Source organism: Thermobia domestica, chromosome 16, assembly GCF_964235325.1.
Source record: "Thermobia domestica chromosome 16, izTheDome1.hap1.1, whole genome shotgun sequence".
Lineage (NCBI taxonomy): Eukaryota > Metazoa > Arthropoda > Insecta > Zygentoma > Lepismatidae > Thermobia > Thermobia domestica.
Genome location: NC_137469.1, coordinates 134,643,978 through 134,665,601, shown reverse-complemented (window position 1 = coordinate 134,665,601; position 21,624 = coordinate 134,643,978). Strand labels below are relative to the sequence as shown.

Here is a 21,624-nt window from a genome sequence, read left to right as displayed (position 1 = left end):
TAAATTTGAAGAAGAATAGAGAAAATTAATTGGTTGGAAGGCAATTCCATCCTTGAACTGTTAATGAAATTTGAGTAATGAAAAGTAATATTGGAAATTGTTAGAAGAGGAAAATAAATTGGTCAACGCATGATTTGAGAAGAAAATGTTCTATTATCTATTTAATAGAACATGAGGTTACGGTATTTCAGTAGTAGAGCGCTCGCCTCTGGCATTTGTTGTCGCTGGTTCGATCCCAACTCCTGTCAAGCAGCTGTAGTGAACAAACGTCGTGTGGGTAAGTTTTCACGTGGTTCTCCCGTTTCCTCCCACTTTCATCATTGCGCCATTATATTTTTCTCAGTATCAATGTCTATACTTCATTGTATAATCGTGGAATGCTAAACTCAAAAAATGACAACGTAGGGAGAAAGGCAATAAAAGGAGAGGGAGAAGAAGGCTATGATGAACCATATTAATGAAAACAGTTCTTACGTTAAAGCAGAGAGATTAGTGGATGACTGTAATACATTGAAGCTCCTGTCCTAATTTCTGCAAGTAAGCAGTCAGCTAGTGCAAAATAATTAGAAGATGGTGATCCTAAGCAAAATTTAAAAAAAAAAAGAAGAAGAAGTCAAAGTTCGAGTGAAATGGCTGAAACTTATATCCTTTACTACCTGGCAACTATGTGAAATGACAATTGAAAAGTGATTTCCGCTTCATGTATTGCGGTACAGACATCTTTCGTAGATTTGTATATTGTGTTGCGATCTTGTTTCCGCACATAAAGCGAAGGAAGTTGTCAAGGGCGTGCGAATTTTTTACATACGATATTTAACATAGTAAGTTTATTTTTAGTAGTCTTATAACTAGAAGCTATTTTAATGGGTGAAGTTTGAGCTAAACTTGTACTATGATATTCAACTAGTTAATTGTATTTTCAAGTTGAAAACTATTTTGAGTTATTTAGTGAAATCTATTTCTACGAAAAGTTTGTGGTTGTTTTATATTTTATAATCCAATATATTTTTGAACATTCATTTTATGTACGAGTTAAATAGTTGTTCTAACAGATCACTCACGCTCCAGATTACAGTAGAGTGTCACTGACCTACTTCCGTGAATATTATCTTAAATTTTCATTGTCATGGGCATATGATGTTTACATCTTAAGTAGGAGTTTAGCTACCAAATGTTATGATGGTAATGAGCTGAGTATGCAGGTCTTATTTCTAATGGTCATTTCTTTCAAATTTCTAAGTAAACCTTTAAGTCCAAATAACATTACTTTCTATAAAAGAGAAACTTTCTAATCCAAGCGATACTCGGAAGGATTTTCTCCCTGTCACTAGTTACGGCAGTGAATCTTCGCCTTGGAGTTCTATCGAAAGCTACTTTAGGCGTTGCATTTATGATGGTGTAAGGAGTATTTATGTGGTCAAAACGATCAAGCACCAGCCAAAGAGTTTGGCTAGTTTTGTGAGGGACAGATATCGGTTAGCGCACATTTATTGTAAACCGGAGACCTCTATTTGCGTTTTGATCACCGTCATTGATTTCCCTTGAAACTGCATTTGTTCTATATGTTTTTGGTTTGAAATTCGATTTTAGTTGGACAATAGTAGAATAAGTGATAATTTTTTTTTTTGTGGATAAATTCTAATTACGGGGGCTAGAATTACTTCCCCCCGTACTTACTTCACAAAATATAGCTGAGCGAGCGAAGGGGGTTAGAAGCGACGCAGCCTCGTTGTTTTCTACCTTTATCACAATTTCGATAAAAGCAAGGTACTCAGTTGTGGGACCTGTATTTACTTTCATGGTTTGTATTGGCCTCCCGCAATCAGAATCAACCCTCCCCCCTTTTTTTAACCTACTGAACTATTTAAAACAACCTAGTTTGTTTTAGGTATTGCATTGCTCTATACCAGGGTTTTTTTTTTATTATTTAAATAATTTACTCTATGTATTTATAATATATATGGACAGAAATTAGTTTGTTTCCCCGTGGTGTTACTATGCAACAACAAGGTTATGCTGGAAGAAGTCACATAAGCTTAAAGCGGAATCCAAACCGCTTCTCGGCTTACATTCAAGATAAATTGCCCATTTGGACACGAAACCGGGACTAATTAGCCACAAATGCGATTGCCGACTCACTCACGAAGGACTTCTGATAAAAATACGTTGTACTGATCTTTACATAGGCCCACTTGTTAATATAATTGTCAATAGTTATTTCAGAAGGACAAAAAGATAAACAGTTACACAAGTAAAAACATTATACAGAATTATATATAAATCGAGAAACTCCCACCTTAGCCATTGGAAAAATCCTGTTGTTACTTTAAATGTATTTGTTTGTAAAATTTTAAGGTCAACGTATCATAATCACTACGCTAAAACTGAGGTATTACACATTTGGTATGTAGATATCATTCAATAAAATTAAAATCAAGTCAAATCCAAGCTGATGTTGGAAGCTGCGTAGGCAGTTGATAAATTTGGCAATTTATATGAATACATTTAAGCAACCTGGGCTTCTTTATAAAACAACAGGCATTCACTCAAGTAGAAATATATAATTTGGTTTTATTTCGCATGTTTAGGCTTAACATCCTTATGAAATACCAAGGTTATCATGGAGAAGACTTTCGCTTAGAGACACCTCGAATCGCTACTTGGTTTACACTTGAAAGATGGGTTGTGGTTCGACCGAGAATTGAAGACGGGACCCCTTGATTAAAAGGTGAAAAGTAGATAAATGTAATGCGGATGGTTTGATATGTAGAAACGTCACCATGAAGTTCACACGATTTAAAGCATTTTTCATTCTTTTTGTTTAAACCAGTTGCTTTTTTTTTTTTTTTTTTTTTTTTTAAAAAAAAAAATAACTGGTTTAAACCAGCCAACCCTGCTCTATACATATTACATGCTTATCAGATTCTGAGAGGTACCTCTCAGCTTTATATTCTGCAGCACTAGAATATTACTTGCTGATTCTTCATTTTTAAATTCTTTAATTGGTAAAGTTTTTGGTATGTGGTAATTATTATTAAATGTAGGGGAAAAGTAGGTATTAAGAATGCTTCAGGATGATAATATTCGATTATGTGGAAAGACGGAGTAATTCCAGCTGATATATTACTGAACGAGTACAAAACTTTGTTGGCATAACATGTAATGAAAGTTATATATTGTTTTAGTGTTGTCAACGAGTGAAGTAAAAAAACGGAAGGTTAACTGCCGCAGGCGACCCCGAAATACAAAATTTACAGAGAAATGAACAGAATCAGACGCAATGTCAGCATGAGAGTAACAGTAAAGGTCATCAGTGTAGGGTGAGTAATTAGTTACAAAAACAAAGTTAAATTCTGGACTATATTACTTCGCGTATTGATACGATATTAGGTAAACAGACAATAGAGCAAACCCACTGTTTTATTAACTAATCTAGAAAGTATATGCTGCAGTAATGAGAGAGAGCGGAAATTAATAAGAGAGGAGTTTCATGTGAACCAAATGTAAAATAGAGTAAAATTTTGAGTGCTAAACCATTTCATGGGGGCATAAATTTGTAAGATTTACGGAATTGTAAAATTTGTTACATTATTCCATAATAAGATTGTTCAAGCAAAGAAAAAGTATATCGGGATCTTACCTCTAACTTGTATAATAAGGTAGAGATTCGAAATGGAAGATGTGATATATGATGGTAGTACACAAAATAATCATAGAACTGTTGCCATGCTGTGCGTTACGCAAGGCATGTTTTATGCCATATAAAGTATTTTTCCACTATCGTTCTTTATGGCAAGGTTCTAGAGTACACGCCCCCCTCCCCATTTAGCTGTAATAAAGACAGAAAACAGCGTGCCCTGTGGGGCTCTAACCCGTTTTCACTCGCTCGGCAATACTATGTGAATTAAATGTTAAACTTTTGCTACCGAAAGGTACTAACCTATATGGGGGGGGGGGGGGACCTACGTTCTAAAACCTTCCCCCTGTTTATGCATATACTCACCGTAGCTGACGCACTTGCTTCCTTTGAGCGCATCCCGTCGCTACTACTCGGGTCCCCCCGCTTCGCTTGTGTCCTGACTCTGTTAGATCATATGTATGCTTTTAGTAGTTACCTAACATAGTTTGGTTTGTTTTTTAAGTTATACTCAACCCTCTTAAAGTCAATTTGCATCCATTAATGCAAATCCTCCCACAAGAAACACCTTCTAACGCAATAAAAGTGCATTTCCTGCTAAGAGAAGTTCATATTTCATTCCCCTTGTGAGGTTTCCTGGTATAGGAAAGAAGTATATTCTATCTGTTTTGTAACTTTTGATGTCCCAGGGACAGGAATATGATAGGGGGTTCCGCTCCCAAACTCCCCTCTAAAAGGCAATTTACATAATACCGTAGTAGGATGTTTATAGGGTTGGTTGGAAACGTGAGAAGGTAAGGATATTGTTTTCGCTATTTCTGAATAGTGGTAGTTTGCAACAATTCACAGTTGGAAGGTATGTATTTTTACGTAGTAATACAGTAAAGATGAATACGTACCTAGTGCAGAGCAAAGGAAACATGAAAATAAGAATTATTTTTGCCTAAGACCTACGTGTGAAAGAGTAGTGGGTCTGATGTGGGGCCGCCATCTCCGGAAGATTAGTCAAAATGATAAAGCTAACATAATAAACAAGAAATCTAACAACTGAATTCCATCATCATTAGTCTGAAGAACACAAGTATGCAATGTAAAACTTGAAAATGAAATAAACAGAATTTTTAAGGAGATAAGTGAAATATTTAGTTGATTGTGTCTGTAATTTAAAGGTACCAAGAAAGCTCTGTCGCTTTTTCACCCACCATCTTCGAACATCGATATGTCACTAAGATGTACCTGCAAGATCAAAAGTAATCCCCATCAGTATCGACGTTTTGGAAAGCCGTGGATTCCATCACTGTAAAACTTGGGGAACCGTGAAGCGAAGAAGGTATCAGGTGCATTTTTTCACCTCTACTAAGGATTTGAACTGGCGTCCTCCAAGGTGATTGTCCAAGGAATGGAACAGGTGTTAATCGAACGGTGCAATATCTGTGGAGTATGGGAAATGTAATAGTGTAGAATGGTGTCCCGGGTCATCCTAGCCACGTGGGGCTTAGCGTTGTCCTGTAACAGGAAGACCCCTTTGCGATTCAGAGTTTTGAGTTGGACTCTGTTGGCAATAATTTGACAAATGGAGTCACTGCAGAACCTACATGTAGTACCAATAAATATTGTCACAAACAGTTTGTTACCGGTGGTCCGGATACTCTTTCCCCTTGCCCTTTTCTAATGTCGTTTAATTACGCATTTGTTGATTGTTCATATGGGAACGAACTAAGGACGAATAGATGATTTCTTTTACACTCACTTCATAAATTTGATACCCTTAATTTTTTGGCTTTGTGCGCTTTTTCCTTCCGCGACAAATGATATATATATATTTTTTAATATATTAATCTTCGTAAGTGTGAACTTTATCAACGCCGAAACACCTTAAATTTTCTTGGCGTATTCTTGCTAGAAGTTCTGAATTCAACACTGATCTCCTGCTTGCTTGTATTGTGTTAACCGCTGTTCCTCCGAAGACGAGTTTTTTTTCTTTCTTTCTTTCTTTTCGCTAACGCGTTGAGCTGGAAATACATGAAATAGGGCTTCCGTGAATGAGGAACACTTGGGCTCAGTACAAAGATGATGATAGTGAAAGAAAAATAAAGCTCTATGACAATTGCTGGGAGAAAAGTGATGAAATATAAATGCCATAAACGACCTCATTATTTATCCCTCTCCTCAAGAAATTATGGCAGAGCACTTCACTCCAACAGCAGCGATACCAAAAATCATATAATTAGCTGTCAATATTGTTTTGAACAGGATTTTACTTTGTATCCCTTACTTTGCAATGTCAATTTTAGCGAAAGAAAATTAGTGTCAGTTTTAAACAGGTGCATTTTCAAATTTCGATTTCTTCTTTTTTGGAGTTTGGACACCTTTCGCCGTACCCACGCTCGGTTCCGGGTACCCAATTCTAAGCTCTGGAGCCAGGCACTTAATTCTCAGTTCTACGGTGTAAAACCGGATACCCGATTCTGAGTGGATCCGGAATCTGGTATATTTCAGGCTTTCCAATGCTACTATATTTCTTATTTTTCCTTACTTGCGTCTCTCCCTATGAACACCTGTATTTTTTATACATTTTAACGAAACCACCTATATTTTTGTGGCAGTGCTACTTCCACTTGTGAAAATAACATAAGGAAATAAAGTGTGAGTGGTTGGAGGACCTTTCGTCTCCACAGTAGGGTGGTCGAATGGAGGAAAAGTTGAAAACCTACCTGTTACAAAGCAATTAATAGATGCTATGCATAACGCCTGGAAAAAGTATAAAGATTACTTAGAAGAGTGCAGATCCAAAGAGGCCGCAGTGGCAAAAATTTCCAGAAGAAAAAGTACGTTAAGAAATGAATCATCTCTGAAGAAATTAAATTGAATTGGCGAAACAGTACAGAAGGAAATGCAAGTAGCTACTAGACTGATGATGCTCAGACAAGATTTATCTTCTGCGATATCAAGAAAAGACATAGCTGATGTTAGTGTTCTCCAGGCAATGATCCAGACCACATCCTTGAAGATGAGTGAACTACAGAAAATTCGAGACGAGCAGAACAAAGAGAAACGGAAGATGGCAAATAAGCATATTCAGGCACTGAAAAAAAAATAATAAAGTGTAACTGATACTTTTACTGTTGTATATATTTTCTCAGATGCAGTAAGTTCTGTGTGCAATTGTGTATTAAGATACTTAACAAACCAACTCCTTGTATCATGTGTTATGTGATCTTTCTATGAATTTTGTATTGTTTTTTACAACATATGTATTATATTTGAAAAGAAAAAAGGAATTAACATAGAAATGATATTATCTTGCGAACAATGAAAATAATCTTGTGAGTAATCTTGGAGACGTATACTTAAACACTGATTTTCTGACGCAGATCCTTTTTACACTTTCCTTATGGTCGTTGCTTAGCACTGGTGAGCTACGTACCAAAACACTAAGAAACTCGTATAAAATTTTGCAGCGAGATAATTACCATTTATATTCAGAGTAGAATGTATGTTTATGTGATAATTGGTGTAATTTCCATGCGATTTATTTATTTATTTATTTCTACCTAATGGATAATTGAAATGTTAGTTTCGTAGTTGCACGAAACCTCTTATATTTTTTCCTCGTGATTTCCTACATTTTTCTTTTTTCATTTTTTTTTTTTTTTTTTTTTTCATTTTCATTGGAAAGCCTGATATTTGGAACCAGGTTGAGTCTCCTCTAAGTTTTAGAAATATAAGTATTTTGACTCAGTGTTGGTTGGTTTAAACTAGGTGTTAAAAGAAAAGAAAGAAAGAAAAAAAGTTTATAGCAAAATAAATATATAAATAAATTTAAGAGCAAAAATGCCACAAATGGCTCAACTTCATGGTGAGGGTATCTCAAAGCATCTAGATCTTTTCTCAAACTTTACAAACTTGGAAAACATGAATGAAGTGCTTTATGCTAATTTCAAAATTATTTTCTTCATATGTATATGTATGAATGGTTGAGAACCAGAATGAACCCAAATGATTCATATTTTTATTCACTTCTTTTATTGATATACAAATTGAATAAGTCGTCTTATTTGTGACTGACTGAACTAACTTGCACTAAATCAAATCTTTTGTATTTTGTAGTCTTTGGTAATTTTCTGTACTTTGTAGCTAAAGCAGAGCACTCACCACACGCTTCATGTAATCCTTTATGGATCTGACGTGCATTTCGACTTCGTGCCAGTTGAAACTTGATGAAAACACACTTCTCTGCACGGGTAAACATTGTTAAGGCCAGTAAGTTATGCACCTCACTTTCACGGCGTCCACTGACAAGACACAGTGTAATAACGGAACACGAACACGTCGACCGATCGTTACGCTGCTCGGAAATACACTGTGTTCGTCTCTCGGATAAACAACCATCAAATCACAACAGTTTTGCCATTTCAATCTAAATAATCCTCGTAGTTGATTGTTGAAGTTTGTAAGAATTTTGCACTAAATATTGGGAACTTGTCCTCATTGGAATATTGTTGAGGAAGTGAACAAATAACTAACATGTAAATTCCTATTCGATTTAATCTTTATAGGGTGATATCCTTTGAAGAAGCTCAGAGAAGAAAACTGAGTGAAACAAAACTACTCAAGTTAAGTAAAATTATTTACTTTCTTTATTATTCAAATCTAGCTAATTGTATTTAATTGTGAATTCTTGTTTATTTCCAGTAATGTCATCCAGTACAATCAGGTAGTGAATAGCAGCGTGCTTTGTGAGAGCATGATAGTTTAGAAGTTGTAAATAAATTTGGCCAGCTTCTAAATGAATAACATATCAAACGCTGTACAAACCAACTTCGAAGTTGTGATCAACGATGGATCAAATTTTCACTGCAGGAAAGACGCATTGACAGATACATTCGGATGGTTTATCCAAGGAGTTCTCGCGTGCTTGGCGTTTACTTGCCTTATTTGTAAGTATATTTCATTTCATTCCTTATCCATTTATAAAGTCTATTAAGTCAGTTTCTTTTATTTTTTAAATTGTAATTTTTTAATTATTTTATGTATTTAGGATATGTAAATCATAGTGCTACAGAAGTAATATATATATATATTTACTAAATAATTCAACCTTATTTATTTATTTATTTTTTAAATTAAGATTCCTAGCAGTTTTTTGTCTCCTGCCGTCTTAAAAAGTATTGTCTATTATTATTCATTTACTATTAGATTATCCGTATTTGTGCTGGACAGCATTATGTCCTTCGATTTTCTCAGGGTTCTCCCTTTTTCTTCCACCGCATATCACTCAACTTATTATTTATTTTCATCAATCATCTGTTTTAGCCCAAAGGCTATAGACGTAGTACGAAAAACTAGAAATTTCATTTATATATACAGGGTGGTCGTGCATGAATGTCGGAAAATTCGGGAGATCTTTCTACAGGTAAAAACAAAAAAAAATGTCATATGAACATTGGGTGAATGCGGCTTCGTTTGGACGCTAGAGGCGTCTGAAATGTCACCTTCCGAGGCGGCAATTTGCAATATCTCAAGAACGGAGACAAATACGAATGTCGGGTCAAAACATATCAAAGGAAACCCCATCCTAAGAATCCAATTATGCATAAGTAATGGCGAAACAGTGGCGGCGCTAGAGGGGGGCACAAAGAAAGCGAATGAAACATGGAGAAATGTGAACAATTTACACTGAAAAATTGTAGGAGGGGATGTTACTTGGAACATGCAACAACAAATGTTAATGAACAAAGGCAACAACGGCTAGTCTGTAGGGACATTATGGGAGGCAGATTGTAGGAATACAGTATCTTTGTAATGGTGAGAAATAGGAATGTCGGGTCAAGAGATATCAAAGGAAATCCCATTCGAAGAATCCAATTATGTATAAGTGATGGCGAAACAGTGGCGGCGCCAGGGGGAGCAATCAGGAAACAAGGAATACAACTCTAGATGTACTGTATGATACATGTCCGATGACAGAGGGCGTATAGCTACAGTAGGTGGAACAAGGGGGCGTGCAGAGCGTCGCATAGTAGAGTTAGTTATAGGAGTAGTGAAAGCTTGGGTAACGAGAGCGTTCGCATCGAAGGGGCAGAGGACAGCGCACAGTTCATTCGTACTGAATGGGGCAATGACAGTAACAGCACAAGCGTTTTAGTGCTACACTCTACAGGCAGGGCAGTGATCCTTGTGTATGTGAATGTGGTTTACTTTGTGTCGTGTGAAACAGTATTGATGTTGACAAGCGCGGGACGGACAAGTGCTATGTGTAATGCACCACAATGAATAGGGTAGTATACACTAACGCCGAAATGGCAGATATGTATTTAATGTACGGCTTAGCGGAAGGTAATGCAGAAGCACGTAGGTTATATGCTGAACGCTACCCAGATCGACAAATTCCAGCACCGGGGATGTTTATTCGTATTCATCAGCGATTGCGGGACACTGGGTCATTCCTTCCCAACACTGACATTCCGAGACGACGACGCGTTCGAACACCCCCACTGGAAGAGAGGGTACTCCGACATGTGACACGGAACCCGAGTATTAGCACCCGACGAATAGCAAGGCAGCAACAAGTTTCGCATCAAGTCGTGCTAAGCATAGTAATAATCTCAGACCATACAACGTACAACGAACGCATGCGTTATACGATGGTGACTATGAAACCCGACAACGTTTCTGTCGTTGGTTATACCGCCGCTGCCGTGTATCACCAGCCTTTCTAAGACAGGTATTGTTCTCGGATGAGGCATTATTCACACGGGATGGTATCACAAATTTCCACAATGACCATCGATGGGCACTCAACAACCCGCATGCAATTGTAGAGACGACGCATCAACAGCGTTTCCAATTGCATGTATGGGTTGGTACTATTGGCGACAACGTTGTGGGACTACACTTCTTACCACAGCGATTGAACGCAATATCGTATCTCCAGTTTCTGACTGAGAACCTACCTATTCTGCTTGAAGATGTGCCACTGATGACACGACAGTGTATGTGGTTTATGCATGATGGCGCCCCTGCCCACTCATGTCACACCATTCGTGCATATCTGAACAAAACATTTCCACGCAGGTGGATAGGTCGTAGTGGAAGACAAGTATGGGCCCCAAGTTCACCCGACCTGAATACCCTAGATTTTTTCCTGTGGCGTTACGTGAAGAGTCTCGTGTATACACGGCCCCTGCATGATGTTGAAGATCTTCGCCAGCGTGTATGTGCTGCATTTGCCACATTAGGGCAAACGTCAGCGATATTGGCACCAGTCAGAGAATCCTTACGCCATCGTTTAACTGTCTATCTCGAAGAACAAGGAGGACATATTGAACAGCTGCTATAGAATGGCATTCTGTTGACCATGGTAAGTAGAATACCTCTTGTTTTTACAATAAACTGGGTCTCATCTTCCATACGCGTTTTTTACGAACTGCACGTTTCATCACTAAAAGTGTTTAACAGTTTCTTTGCAGCTCCCATGCGCCGCCACTGTTCTGCAGTACGTGGGCATAATTGGATTCTTCGGATGGGATTTCCTTTGATATCTTTTCACCCGACATTCCTATTTCTCTCCGTTAAAATGATACTGTATTTCAACATTCCACCTCTCATAGTGTCCCTACAGCGTAGCCATTGTTGCATTTGTTCATTAACATTTGTTGCCGCATGTTCCATATAACATCCGCTCCTACAGTTTGTCAGTGTAAATTGTTCACTTTCTCTGCATTTCATTCACTTTCTTTATGCTTCCCCTGGCGCCGCCACTGTTTCGCCATCACTTATACATAATTGGATTCTTCGGATGGCATTTCCTTTGATATCTTTTGACCCGACATTCCTATTTCTCACCATTACAAAGATACTGAATTCCTACAATCCGCCTCCCATAATGTCCCTACAGACTAGCCGTTGTTGCCTTTGTTCATTAACATTTGTTGTTGCATGTTCCAAGTAACATCCCCTCCTACAATTTTTCAGTGTAAATTGTTCACTTTTCTCCATGTTTCATTCACTTTCTTTGTGCCCCCCTCTAGCGCCGCCACTGTTTCGCCATTACTTATGCATAATTGGATTCTTAGGATGGGGTTTCCTTTGATATGTTTTGACCCGACATTCGTATTTGTCTCCGTTCTTGAGATATTGCAAATTGCCGCCTCGGAAGGTGATATTTCAGACGCCTCTAGCGTCCAAACGAAGCCGCATTCACCCAATGTTCATATGACATTTTTTGTTTGTTTTTACCTGTAGAAAGATCTCCCGAATTTTCCGACATTCATGCACGACCACCCTGTATATATACAGTTGCCCAAAAGTAGGTATACACCCCTGCATTGTTCAAGTATAACATTCTGGCTTCGGTAAGCGTACGCGCCTTCGGCGTGGGAGACCCGGGTTCGGTTCTGGGCGGAGGTTCATGTGGTTCGGATTCCACGTTAATCAGTAGGTCCATTTCTCATATAACCTCTTAGAGCTTCCTCGTGGCTATGCGGTTAGCGTACGCGCCTTTGGCGTGGAAGACCTGGGTTCGATTCCCGGCGGGAGCCCATGTGGTTCGGATTCCACGTTAATCAGTAGGTTCACGTCTCATATAGCCTCGCTGCTGAAAGGGTCGCTAAACTAAAATCAACATTCTAGCTTGTAAGTTTATTTGCTTCGGCTGTTTCGAGCTTAAGATATAAGTAAAAGGGCTTTAAGAACAAATAATAAAGAAACTAAGTCTGCCTAATGGATAACAATAAGAAATTATATAAAAAGCAAGAGTTGATCAGTACGGGACTGTATACCTACTTTTGGGCCATATATATCAGTTTGTCTATCGGTCACAGAGTCATGAAAAAGTCACGAAATCAGAAAACGGTCATGAAAGTCAAGAAATTTAGCTTTTGGGTCACGATTTTTTTTTTTTTTTAATCTGTACAACTATAAGTATAGACTGGAAAATGTTGTTCTATAAAACGTCAAAATTTACCACCAAAAATGTCTATGGTCTGCTTCAGACGGTACCAAATCACAAGCAAAGCACGCTTCTATCGCATGCATGAAAAATTTGGCCCAGCACCCAAATCGCTCCTGAGAATGTTACTAAATTTTGTGGTTTGAGAAAGAGAAGGTCACGAAATTTCATTTTGGAATTTTACTAGACACCCTGTATATATATATATATATATATATATATATTAGGTTATCAACCTAAGAATGCGTTTTGATGGAATAAAAAATTTGGCGAGTTTCAATATAACAGTGCAATAGAGAATAAAGAAAATATAAGTAAATTCACCGTAATTTTCGCAAAGATGTTTATGATGAAGATATTATGAGTTTGAAATTTCTCTTACATTTGAAAGCCACCTTACTACTGTTATTCTAAGTTTAAATGAGTACGTTTATTTATTGGTTATGTTTCGAATGCACGCTGAAATTTATTAATAAAGTGTAAGTAATAGGTTAATTTATGTATATTTATAGTTATGATAATGGATAATAAAATTTATATATACCTTAATGGTTGATTTATGCTTAGTAGTATTTCGTTTTCACAATTGCTGTTGGCAACATGCCAATAGCTCAGAATTTTTCTGACCTATACCTATGTACATCCTTCTAGCTACCTTTTTTCTTGCAATCTAGTCTATTTTCTGTGTAGAAACGATTAAATGAGTAGTTGTGTAGCTGTGAGTTTTAAACGTGAAAAGAAAAGTTTCTAGTATACTAAAATTATTAATCAACAGTGACTGCCTTTTGTTTTACAAGATTTAACCTTCTGTGTAAACCCGTACAACTTTTTTTTATTTTTTTTAAGTAGAAAAAGTAAAATTTAAATACATAAAGAATACATTTTTAAAGGTTTCGAATGCGTAGCTTTAGCATATAATATCTTTGCATGAATTCTAAAACGTTCACTTTTAGCCACGGTAAAATTTACGTAATATATTGAGATTCCTGTTTAAATAGTCGCAAGATAAGTACTGTAAAGAAAAAGAATTCCAAACTTGAGTTCATTTTACAGTTATATTGGCATTAATCGCAATCTAAAAGTTTACAAAAGAGATTGTTGAAAATTTGTAAGTCGTGGTATTATTTTCAGAATATCATGAGAACGATAAGAATACTTATTTGAAAATGTTCACGTTATTAATTTAGAAGAAAATATATTGAAATTAAAATTTAATAACTCTAGATTTTTAACATTTTAAGAGAAGCAAATTGGAGCGCAATTGAAGCACAGCTGTTTCTTTTTCTTATGTAACTAGAGAAATTAATTTCATATTAGTCCAACTATATTGTAGTTAAAATAACAACCCCTTGTAATTCTTCTACTTGTCATTACTTTACTGTAATATTACAAATAACAAATTCTGCTATCATTGGCCAGCCATTGAATTGCAGAACGTTACATCTTATTTACCTTTGTTCTTTCCAAATATCAAAATTGTTTTAACCTCCCCTATAAACCTTGAAAAGAGAGTTGAATACAAATACAAGGTGTCTATTGATATCGAAAATATTGAAAATTATTGTGTAATACTGCAGAAATATAAAAATTCCTTTTGAGGCCGTTGGAGTGTGTATGGGTGGTGATAGGGCTAACTAGCCAACGGCTGAAAAACCAGCTAATTCCAGAAAGAAAATGAATAACGTTTATAATATAAGACCTTAATTAATTTTGTCATTCAGTCCTAGGCATGACGTTGAAAGCTTCCAAAATTGAGTATGGATTACGACAGGCATTCTGAGAGATATAACTTCCAGAAAACAATTTTGTTTATTTGTTTCTCTCAATTTTAATTCCTCTAGCTTTTATGCATTCCTTCTACGAGAATATTGAGGAAGAGCTTTACTCTTTCAACGTATTTTATATACTGTTAAATACACCAGCGTACGGTCGTATGTGTTACACACCTTTTTTAGTTCACCGTAGTATACCGGATTTTTTTTTTTCTTTTTTTTAGCAGGATGCTTTAAATACTGGAAATATGCTGAAAACATTCAAGTCAGCTGCAGTAGATACCCTGAAATAACAATATATACACAAGACGCGCGAACCCTTTTCACAATTATTACGGTATATTGTAGTTATATTTATCAAATTAATTTATCTCAGAACTACTAGTGTAAGGCCGAAATACTCACTTCCACTTTGAATATATGCTGCTATAATAGTTTTATAAATATAATTACAACGATAATCTCGTATTATAATGTCGAGACAAAATCTATAAATATTTTTTTCCTGCACCGTAGAAGTTTCTGCATCAACATCGAATGAAGTATGTTTTTTTAAAAAATATATATATTTATGAGATTGTATTCCACGCTTTAGCCACTCGTTGAGAGGCGTATTGACACGGGTTCATTCCTTGAATTTGCATTTACTGTTATCCACGTGAAATTTTAAATTGTTTGAAAGATGAATGACTGTTGAATTTTCTTTCAAACTATGAATGTTTATATAAATGTTATATTTCTTTCTTTTCTTGTAAGTGAAACGATTCTGTGAACCACGATTAGAACGTCGTCCGTGGCTAATATGGTTTTATGACACGTCTAAGCAAGGTATGGGAGCAGCAGTGGTACATCTAGCTAACGTTTTCCTAGCGGGCCAATTTCATGGTGATCCCTGTACCTGGTAAGTGGTTTGTAAATACTCATATAACCACATTAACACAATTTGTATGCAACTACCCAAGATTTATTATTAAAGATGTAGAATGGAAACGCAACTTTCAGATTGAAAGGCATGTTATTATGTATTTAGCATTTGTAATCGATATTTGAACTATCTTGCTTCTTTTGTTATCTCTACTACAACATTCTCATAGTCGTTGCAGTAAAGTTATTGTGGCAGTATGCTTGCACTTGCTTTCATCCAAATTATAAGATTATAAAATACGGTATATGGAGTTTTTCACGTTAATGATCTTCGTTTACTTCTTCAACAGATAGCGTGTGTGTGTTCAAAGTTCACCTGTAGCAGAAAACTTAATTCAAAAAGTAAAATATGGTAGAGGAATCTGGTTCGATCCCAAGCCGTGTGAATTTCTGGTAAAGAGAATCGTGTCCGTGGATTTTTTCGGTATTCTCATTTCCTCTCTCATTCTCATTCCACCACTTGCATAATCATTGACTCTTATAATCATCTGTCTTCATGAGCTAATGTACAGGGCAAATCTGGATGTAAAGTATGATAAAATAATAACTCTTTTTGGGAAACGTAGAATGTGTTTTAACCTTTCTTTTTTTTCATCAAACTTAACATAAGTGCGAATATGTATATGTTTGTTATTATTACTATGAATAGCAGCAAAAAAGTAGTAATTTTTTATCTTTGTAAGAAAATATAACAAATAAGCGTAGCATAGATAATATAATCTAGCCATGCAAACTTTGCGCAGATAACACGGTATTAAAATCAGTATAAGTAGTTCGTCAAAGTTGAGAAAACTTATCTTGGTATGAACAATTGTAATTAATACGATGGAATACATATTAGCTGTAAATAAACAAAAGTATATTTAAAAGTCTCATTCTGCGAATGTGTCCATTTAATTTAAGGAGAATAATTTGATTATGACGTATTTTACCACATCTGACCTTCAGTTGTTCATCTTTTTGAAATACTGGATTCTGGAGCAGAGCGTATAAAAATGTTGAATTCTACAGACCGTAAAATGTTGGTTCTTAATTTTTATTTACATGTCGTATTATACTGCAAATACTTCTTAACTGTGTGTGTGTGTGTGTGAATGTATGTAAATGTTTAATGTTAGAAAACCTCTCAACATATATTACATCATCACCAGTTCGCTGAGTGCTTCGAAGGTTAAGACCGTCAAATGAATATTTATTATTTGTAATTTTACGTAGAAGTACATAGCAACGATTTCTCTTCCCACAAATTAGGAAGAGAAGGAAATCTTACTGTCGTACTACAAATTTATCACATCAGTTTTATTTCACAGAATGGGCAAACCGAAAATTTCGTATATATATCATGTCTTATGTTGCAGCAAATTTTCTTCAGATGGGGAAGAGTTGAAGAAGGCTTCATAACCTTCTGCAGATATTGTGTCTTTGGAATAACTTTTTAACGTGGGATTTTTTTTTTTAAATTACTACCTTGATCAAAAAGTTACCGGAATTCACTCACAAAATTAAAAATACAAGTTTATTCCTGAAATGTGATGTCCCCTTCGAAGTAATCCCTATTGAATTGCTTCTCGCAAACGCTTCATAACCCGAAATATCTGACTTTCTGGCAGAAATTCACGGTGCACAACACTGTTGTAATCCATGAAAACCGTGAGCATCACCTTCTTTTTCGACTGAAGACGACATTTTTTTTTTTTTTTTCGGTCTTGGCTCATTGGGTGCTCATCACGGGCTCATCTGATGTATGAATTACGTGTCATACTCATAAACCCACGTCTCGTTTCCAGTAATTACCCGTTTGATGAATGCTGCGTTGGATTCAGCCTTTCAAATCATATCTTTGGCGATGTCGACATCTTTTTTTCTAAAATTTTATTTTATTTTTTATTTATTTATTTATTTATTTATTCATTTCATGAAATTCAGGTGTTTCGGCACTTATTTTTCTGCAACACGGCACAAGCAATCATCGTACTAGGCATCTGCCAGTTCTCTAAATTGTTAATTTATGGTTTTCGGCCAACATTTCACTTTATGGATGTTCTCGTCGGTTTTCGATGTCGACGGCCTGCCACTGCTTTCATCATCATCGACTGCCTCACGACCAAGCGTAGAGCGTTTTTGCCACTGGTAAACGATTTTGCATCTTTGCCGAAACACTTTTCCAACATTTCCAAGGTCTTTGCGTCATTGAATCCATTTTTAACGCATAATTTAATACACACTCGTTATTACAAAATTAACTCCATTGCAAAAATCGAAACATGCACCCAAACAGATGTACTGAACACTGCGTCACATTCTCAAATGGAAAACTAGAATGTTCAAGTTGGGAGGGAATATCGCTGATAGATGTAGCAGCCCACAAAAAAAAAAAAAAAAAAAAAAAAAAAAAAAAAAAAAAAAAAAAAAATCAAATCAAGTGACAGAGCGCCACGTGGTGGTAATTCCGAAGAACTTTTTGATCAAGGTAGTATTTATTTTACTATTAACTGTACTCGTACTTTACTTAATTTCTCATACTTGGGATATGTTTATGTGCTGTAATCTCTGTGGTGGTTATTATTAATGCTGGACACCATCTTAGAGTTGTCTCTTAGTAGTAGAGAAATTTTTAACTAAAAGAGAAAAGAAAAAACTTAACAATCAACTATAACTTGTGATTGAGCCAGTATTTTTTTTTTTTTGTAACTTTTTAGTGAATGGTTGTTAACATGATTATTACTTTTTTATTTCAGGTATATAATAAGCTTTTTGTTAGATTCTTCCGTTGGTTTGTTCCTAATCTACATTGGAATCCGCGTGTCACAGTATTTGGCTCGAGTAAAGAGATGGGATGCAATAAATTTTGGAGAGTACGGTAAGTTCATAGAGTTCTATTGACATATATATATATATTACAAATACGTTTATATTGTTATTTAATGTGTTAAAAGCGAAATACTATTATATGTGCAAAATTTGGGAACTTCTAATGCAGGAATTCTCAATCAATGTGACAAGAAATTCTGAGAGAATGAAAAGTTTGAAAATCATCAGATGCCTCAAGGATACCTCAAGCTTCTGATTTCTTTCATAGATTTCGCGATCCTAAAAGTTCGTGAGGGGGCGCGGTGGCTCAGTGGTAGAGCGTTCACCTACGGTGCTTGGAGTCCCTGGTTCGATCCCAGCTCGCGCCGTGTGGACTTTGTAGTGGACAAACAACGTGCTCGTGGTTTTTCCCGGGTTCTCCTGTTTCCTCCCACTTTCTTCATTCCACCATATCATTCATCTCTCATCACCACCGTCTCCTTTAGCCTAACCGGCATAACCGTGGGACGTAAAACTTAAATATTTCATTTTATTTCCTAAGAGTTCGTGAATTTGTGGTCTAAAGTTCATCGTGTAATATATATATATATATAAAACTATCATAATTAAATCTTTCAATAAATAAGCTTACGGTGCTTTTTATATTCCATTGGCTTCATCTGACCGTACAGATATGTTCTGTAAAATTGTGGTATCCCTCCAAATCATGTGTGCATTGGGCATGGTACATATCATAATAAAACTCTTTCACACGGAATTACATGTAATATACAATTTGGCCGACATACATGTTCCATTCCTTGGAAAGTAGTTGTGTATTGAATTATGTGAACCTTGTATACAGGCTAGTATGTTCTCTATAAAATCCTTTCAGTTTCTTCTGTTTAATCAGGTGAAGAAAATGTGTTAAGATCATCTTGTGCATACGTTTTATTTCCTTTGTAATGAAATATCTCGAACATGTAGTGCAAAACTTCCTAAAATTATGTTTATGTGCTTAGATGAAACCAACGTTTTGAACGCGCCTATCGTTAAGCTGTAGAGTTTGGAGTTGGAGCTATGGAGTTAAGCTAACCGTGGAGTTTCATAAACCGCATTTTTTTCAAGAGAGAGTGTGTGTGTGATTAGATAAGCACAGAAACGTGGCCATAGGCAGAAGCTTAGGATAGATACGAACGATAGAGATAGAAAACCCAAAGGAAGTACTATAATTACTTACGAACTATTGTAGTAGGTGTTAAAGGTGGTAGATTAAACAGCTTTGTACCACCTATAATGTTTTGGTGTGAAATCAGTGATGGCGACTATGTGGCTAAGATTTTTTACAGTGTAGTTATTGTATGTGGATTGATTTTGTGCTCTGTTTCTCTAATATCCCTGATAATCTCATGTTGAAAAGTTACGAGAATGTGGGAGGACCAACCGTTTCTAACTGGTTGATCTTCAGACATAATTCCTATAAAGTGGAAAGTCACGAAGAAGAAAAAATGTCTGGGAGAGTTAGAGGAAAAGTTGAACCCCAAGGAAATCAGTTTGGGAAATCTATTTTTTTTATTTATATATACTTAAAGAAAATGTTTATACTTAAATATTTAAGTGGCTTTTTTTAAGCACAAAATGGATTGATGTTTCTCATAGACAGACATTGAAACTGGAGCCTGTCTAAGGTTGCCAGGCTTTACTACATAATTATCCTCAGTCTCATAAGTTCATAGATGGCGACGAAGGTTTCTGAATTGAGCATGACATTGATTCTACTTGTGATTTTTTTTTCTTTCTTTTTTCCAAATTATGCTATATATGTATCAGAAGTCTTATAGAACAACTCCTTCCGTTCGTTGACAAGTATTAAGGCAGAAACGATAAGGTTATTGTTATTTATTTATTTATTTATCATGTAACAAGTTCGGTTTACCAAAACTCTTTTATATTTTCACCGTCTGTCTGTCTGTCCGGAAGACAAGAAATCTCACAAACTTCAAGATGGACTACCGTCAATTCTGATCCAGGATTTAAAGGGTAAACAGTTAGAAATCGAGTTCGTTGATGGAGTTAGAAATCAATCATTTTCGGTTTTAACGTTGATCGTTATAGACCACAAACGGTAATAGACAGCGAGAAGCTGTTTTATGCAATCGGTTAAGGGTTCCAAGAATACATTTCATCTCCGTTCTTAACTCCCTATTAAAACTGGAAGGGACCAAATACCACAACCATTTCCGCTTTCAGTATTGAGCTACGTAGAGTAAAAACGATAAAGCGGGAAGAATTTTTTTTTTTGGGGGGGGGAGTCGATTTTGTGTTCTAAGAATAGATACCATCGTCTCTCGTAACACACTATTGAAACAGAAAATGGCAGAAAAACCTTCCGGTCTTAAAAGTTTATCACTATAGAGTAGAAACGGTAATAACAGGGGCGGTTCTGTAATGTAGCAACAAAGCCACGTGCCTTCGCAATTTATCCGAAGAAAATATATTTTTTTAAAAATATATAATTTATTCCTATATATGAATGAGGAACGATCTAACAGAAATTTTAGTTATTTTAGCATGCAGCCTGCAATGTTGATTGATGTTCACGAGAGATATGGCAACATAGCGTAAGTCACAGTGCATGATATTACCCTCTTTTCACATGTACAGACTTGGTTCTCTCTAGCGTCTGCTGCTATCACAGAAAAGTCCTTTGAATGCTTGGTTTTACGTACAATATAATCTCATATTTTTCGTGACTGCAAAATCTTTCTATGTCCTTGCGGCAAGAGGAAAGGAGGAAATAGGGTGGAGCCAGCCTGTAAACTCTATGTTGATTGGACGGTAAATGAAAGGGAGAGAAGAATTATTTTCTACTTCTCGCGGGAGAAAGACTGACTCATTGTTTAAAGGGCGAGAGAACTCCGCAGTAGGTTTTGGAAGAATGATTTGTTTTCAACAGTTATTTGAAGGAAAAATAAAATAGCTTCTTAGTGCATTTTACGATTTTGGATCTGATGTATATGCATGGGGGGGAGGGGGGGCTGAGGGAGAGCATTTAGAGAGCGAATGAATATTCTTGAACCAGATTTTGAAATTGATTTGCTTCTGAAATGCAACTATCAAAGTATGCATGCAAAGCTAAACAAATATGCGAGTGTTATGCTTGCAATTCAAATAAATGGGTAGAAAATATAAATAAGTAAAGAATAACACAATCTAGGAAAATACATTTCAAATTTTACAAAAAAATCTCCTACATAAGCACGAATTTTCCGTGCTTTTACTAACCTAAAAGTGAGAAGTATGTTGATTTTTATTCAATTGACAAGTCATGTATGGTAGGTTTAAGGCGAAAACATTGACAGAGGTTCAATAAATTGGGGTCCGTGCTAACCTCGAGGAACTTCATACGGTACATATTTTGAAACTTTCTTGTGTATATACAATTAGCAAAGGCGTCTTCGGTATGAAATGCCAGGGTTCAAAATTCTCTGGAGAAGCACGTGTGATTCAGATTCTAAGTTAAACAGAAAGATTACGTCTTCGTGCTG

The 21,624-nt window shown here is 36.0% G+C and overlaps 1 protein-coding gene across 2 annotated transcripts in view; it reads left to right on the top strand.

Annotated features, from left to right (window-relative positions):
- The first annotated feature begins 665 nt into the window (after nucleotides 1-665).
- The window catches only part of LOC145673434 (store-operated calcium entry regulator STIMATE-like), a 42,148-nt gene continuing 21,189 nt past the window's right edge, over nucleotides 666-21,624 (top strand). The window contains exons 1-5 of one of the 2 annotated variants that reach the window (XM_081743138.1): nucleotides 680-821; nucleotides 3,186-3,320; nucleotides 8,333-8,577; nucleotides 15,119-15,263; nucleotides 18,025-18,146. In XM_081743138.1, coding sequence (XP_081599264.1) covers nucleotides 8,427-8,577; nucleotides 15,119-15,263; nucleotides 18,025-18,146 — 418 coding nt within the window. In that variant the 5' untranslated portion in view covers nucleotides 680-821; nucleotides 3,186-3,320; nucleotides 8,333-8,426. Of the gene's footprint in view, nucleotides 822-3,185; nucleotides 3,321-8,332; nucleotides 8,578-15,118; nucleotides 15,264-18,024; nucleotides 18,147-21,624 lie in introns of both variants that reach the window. The other variant, XM_081743136.1, reaches the window with a different exon arrangement.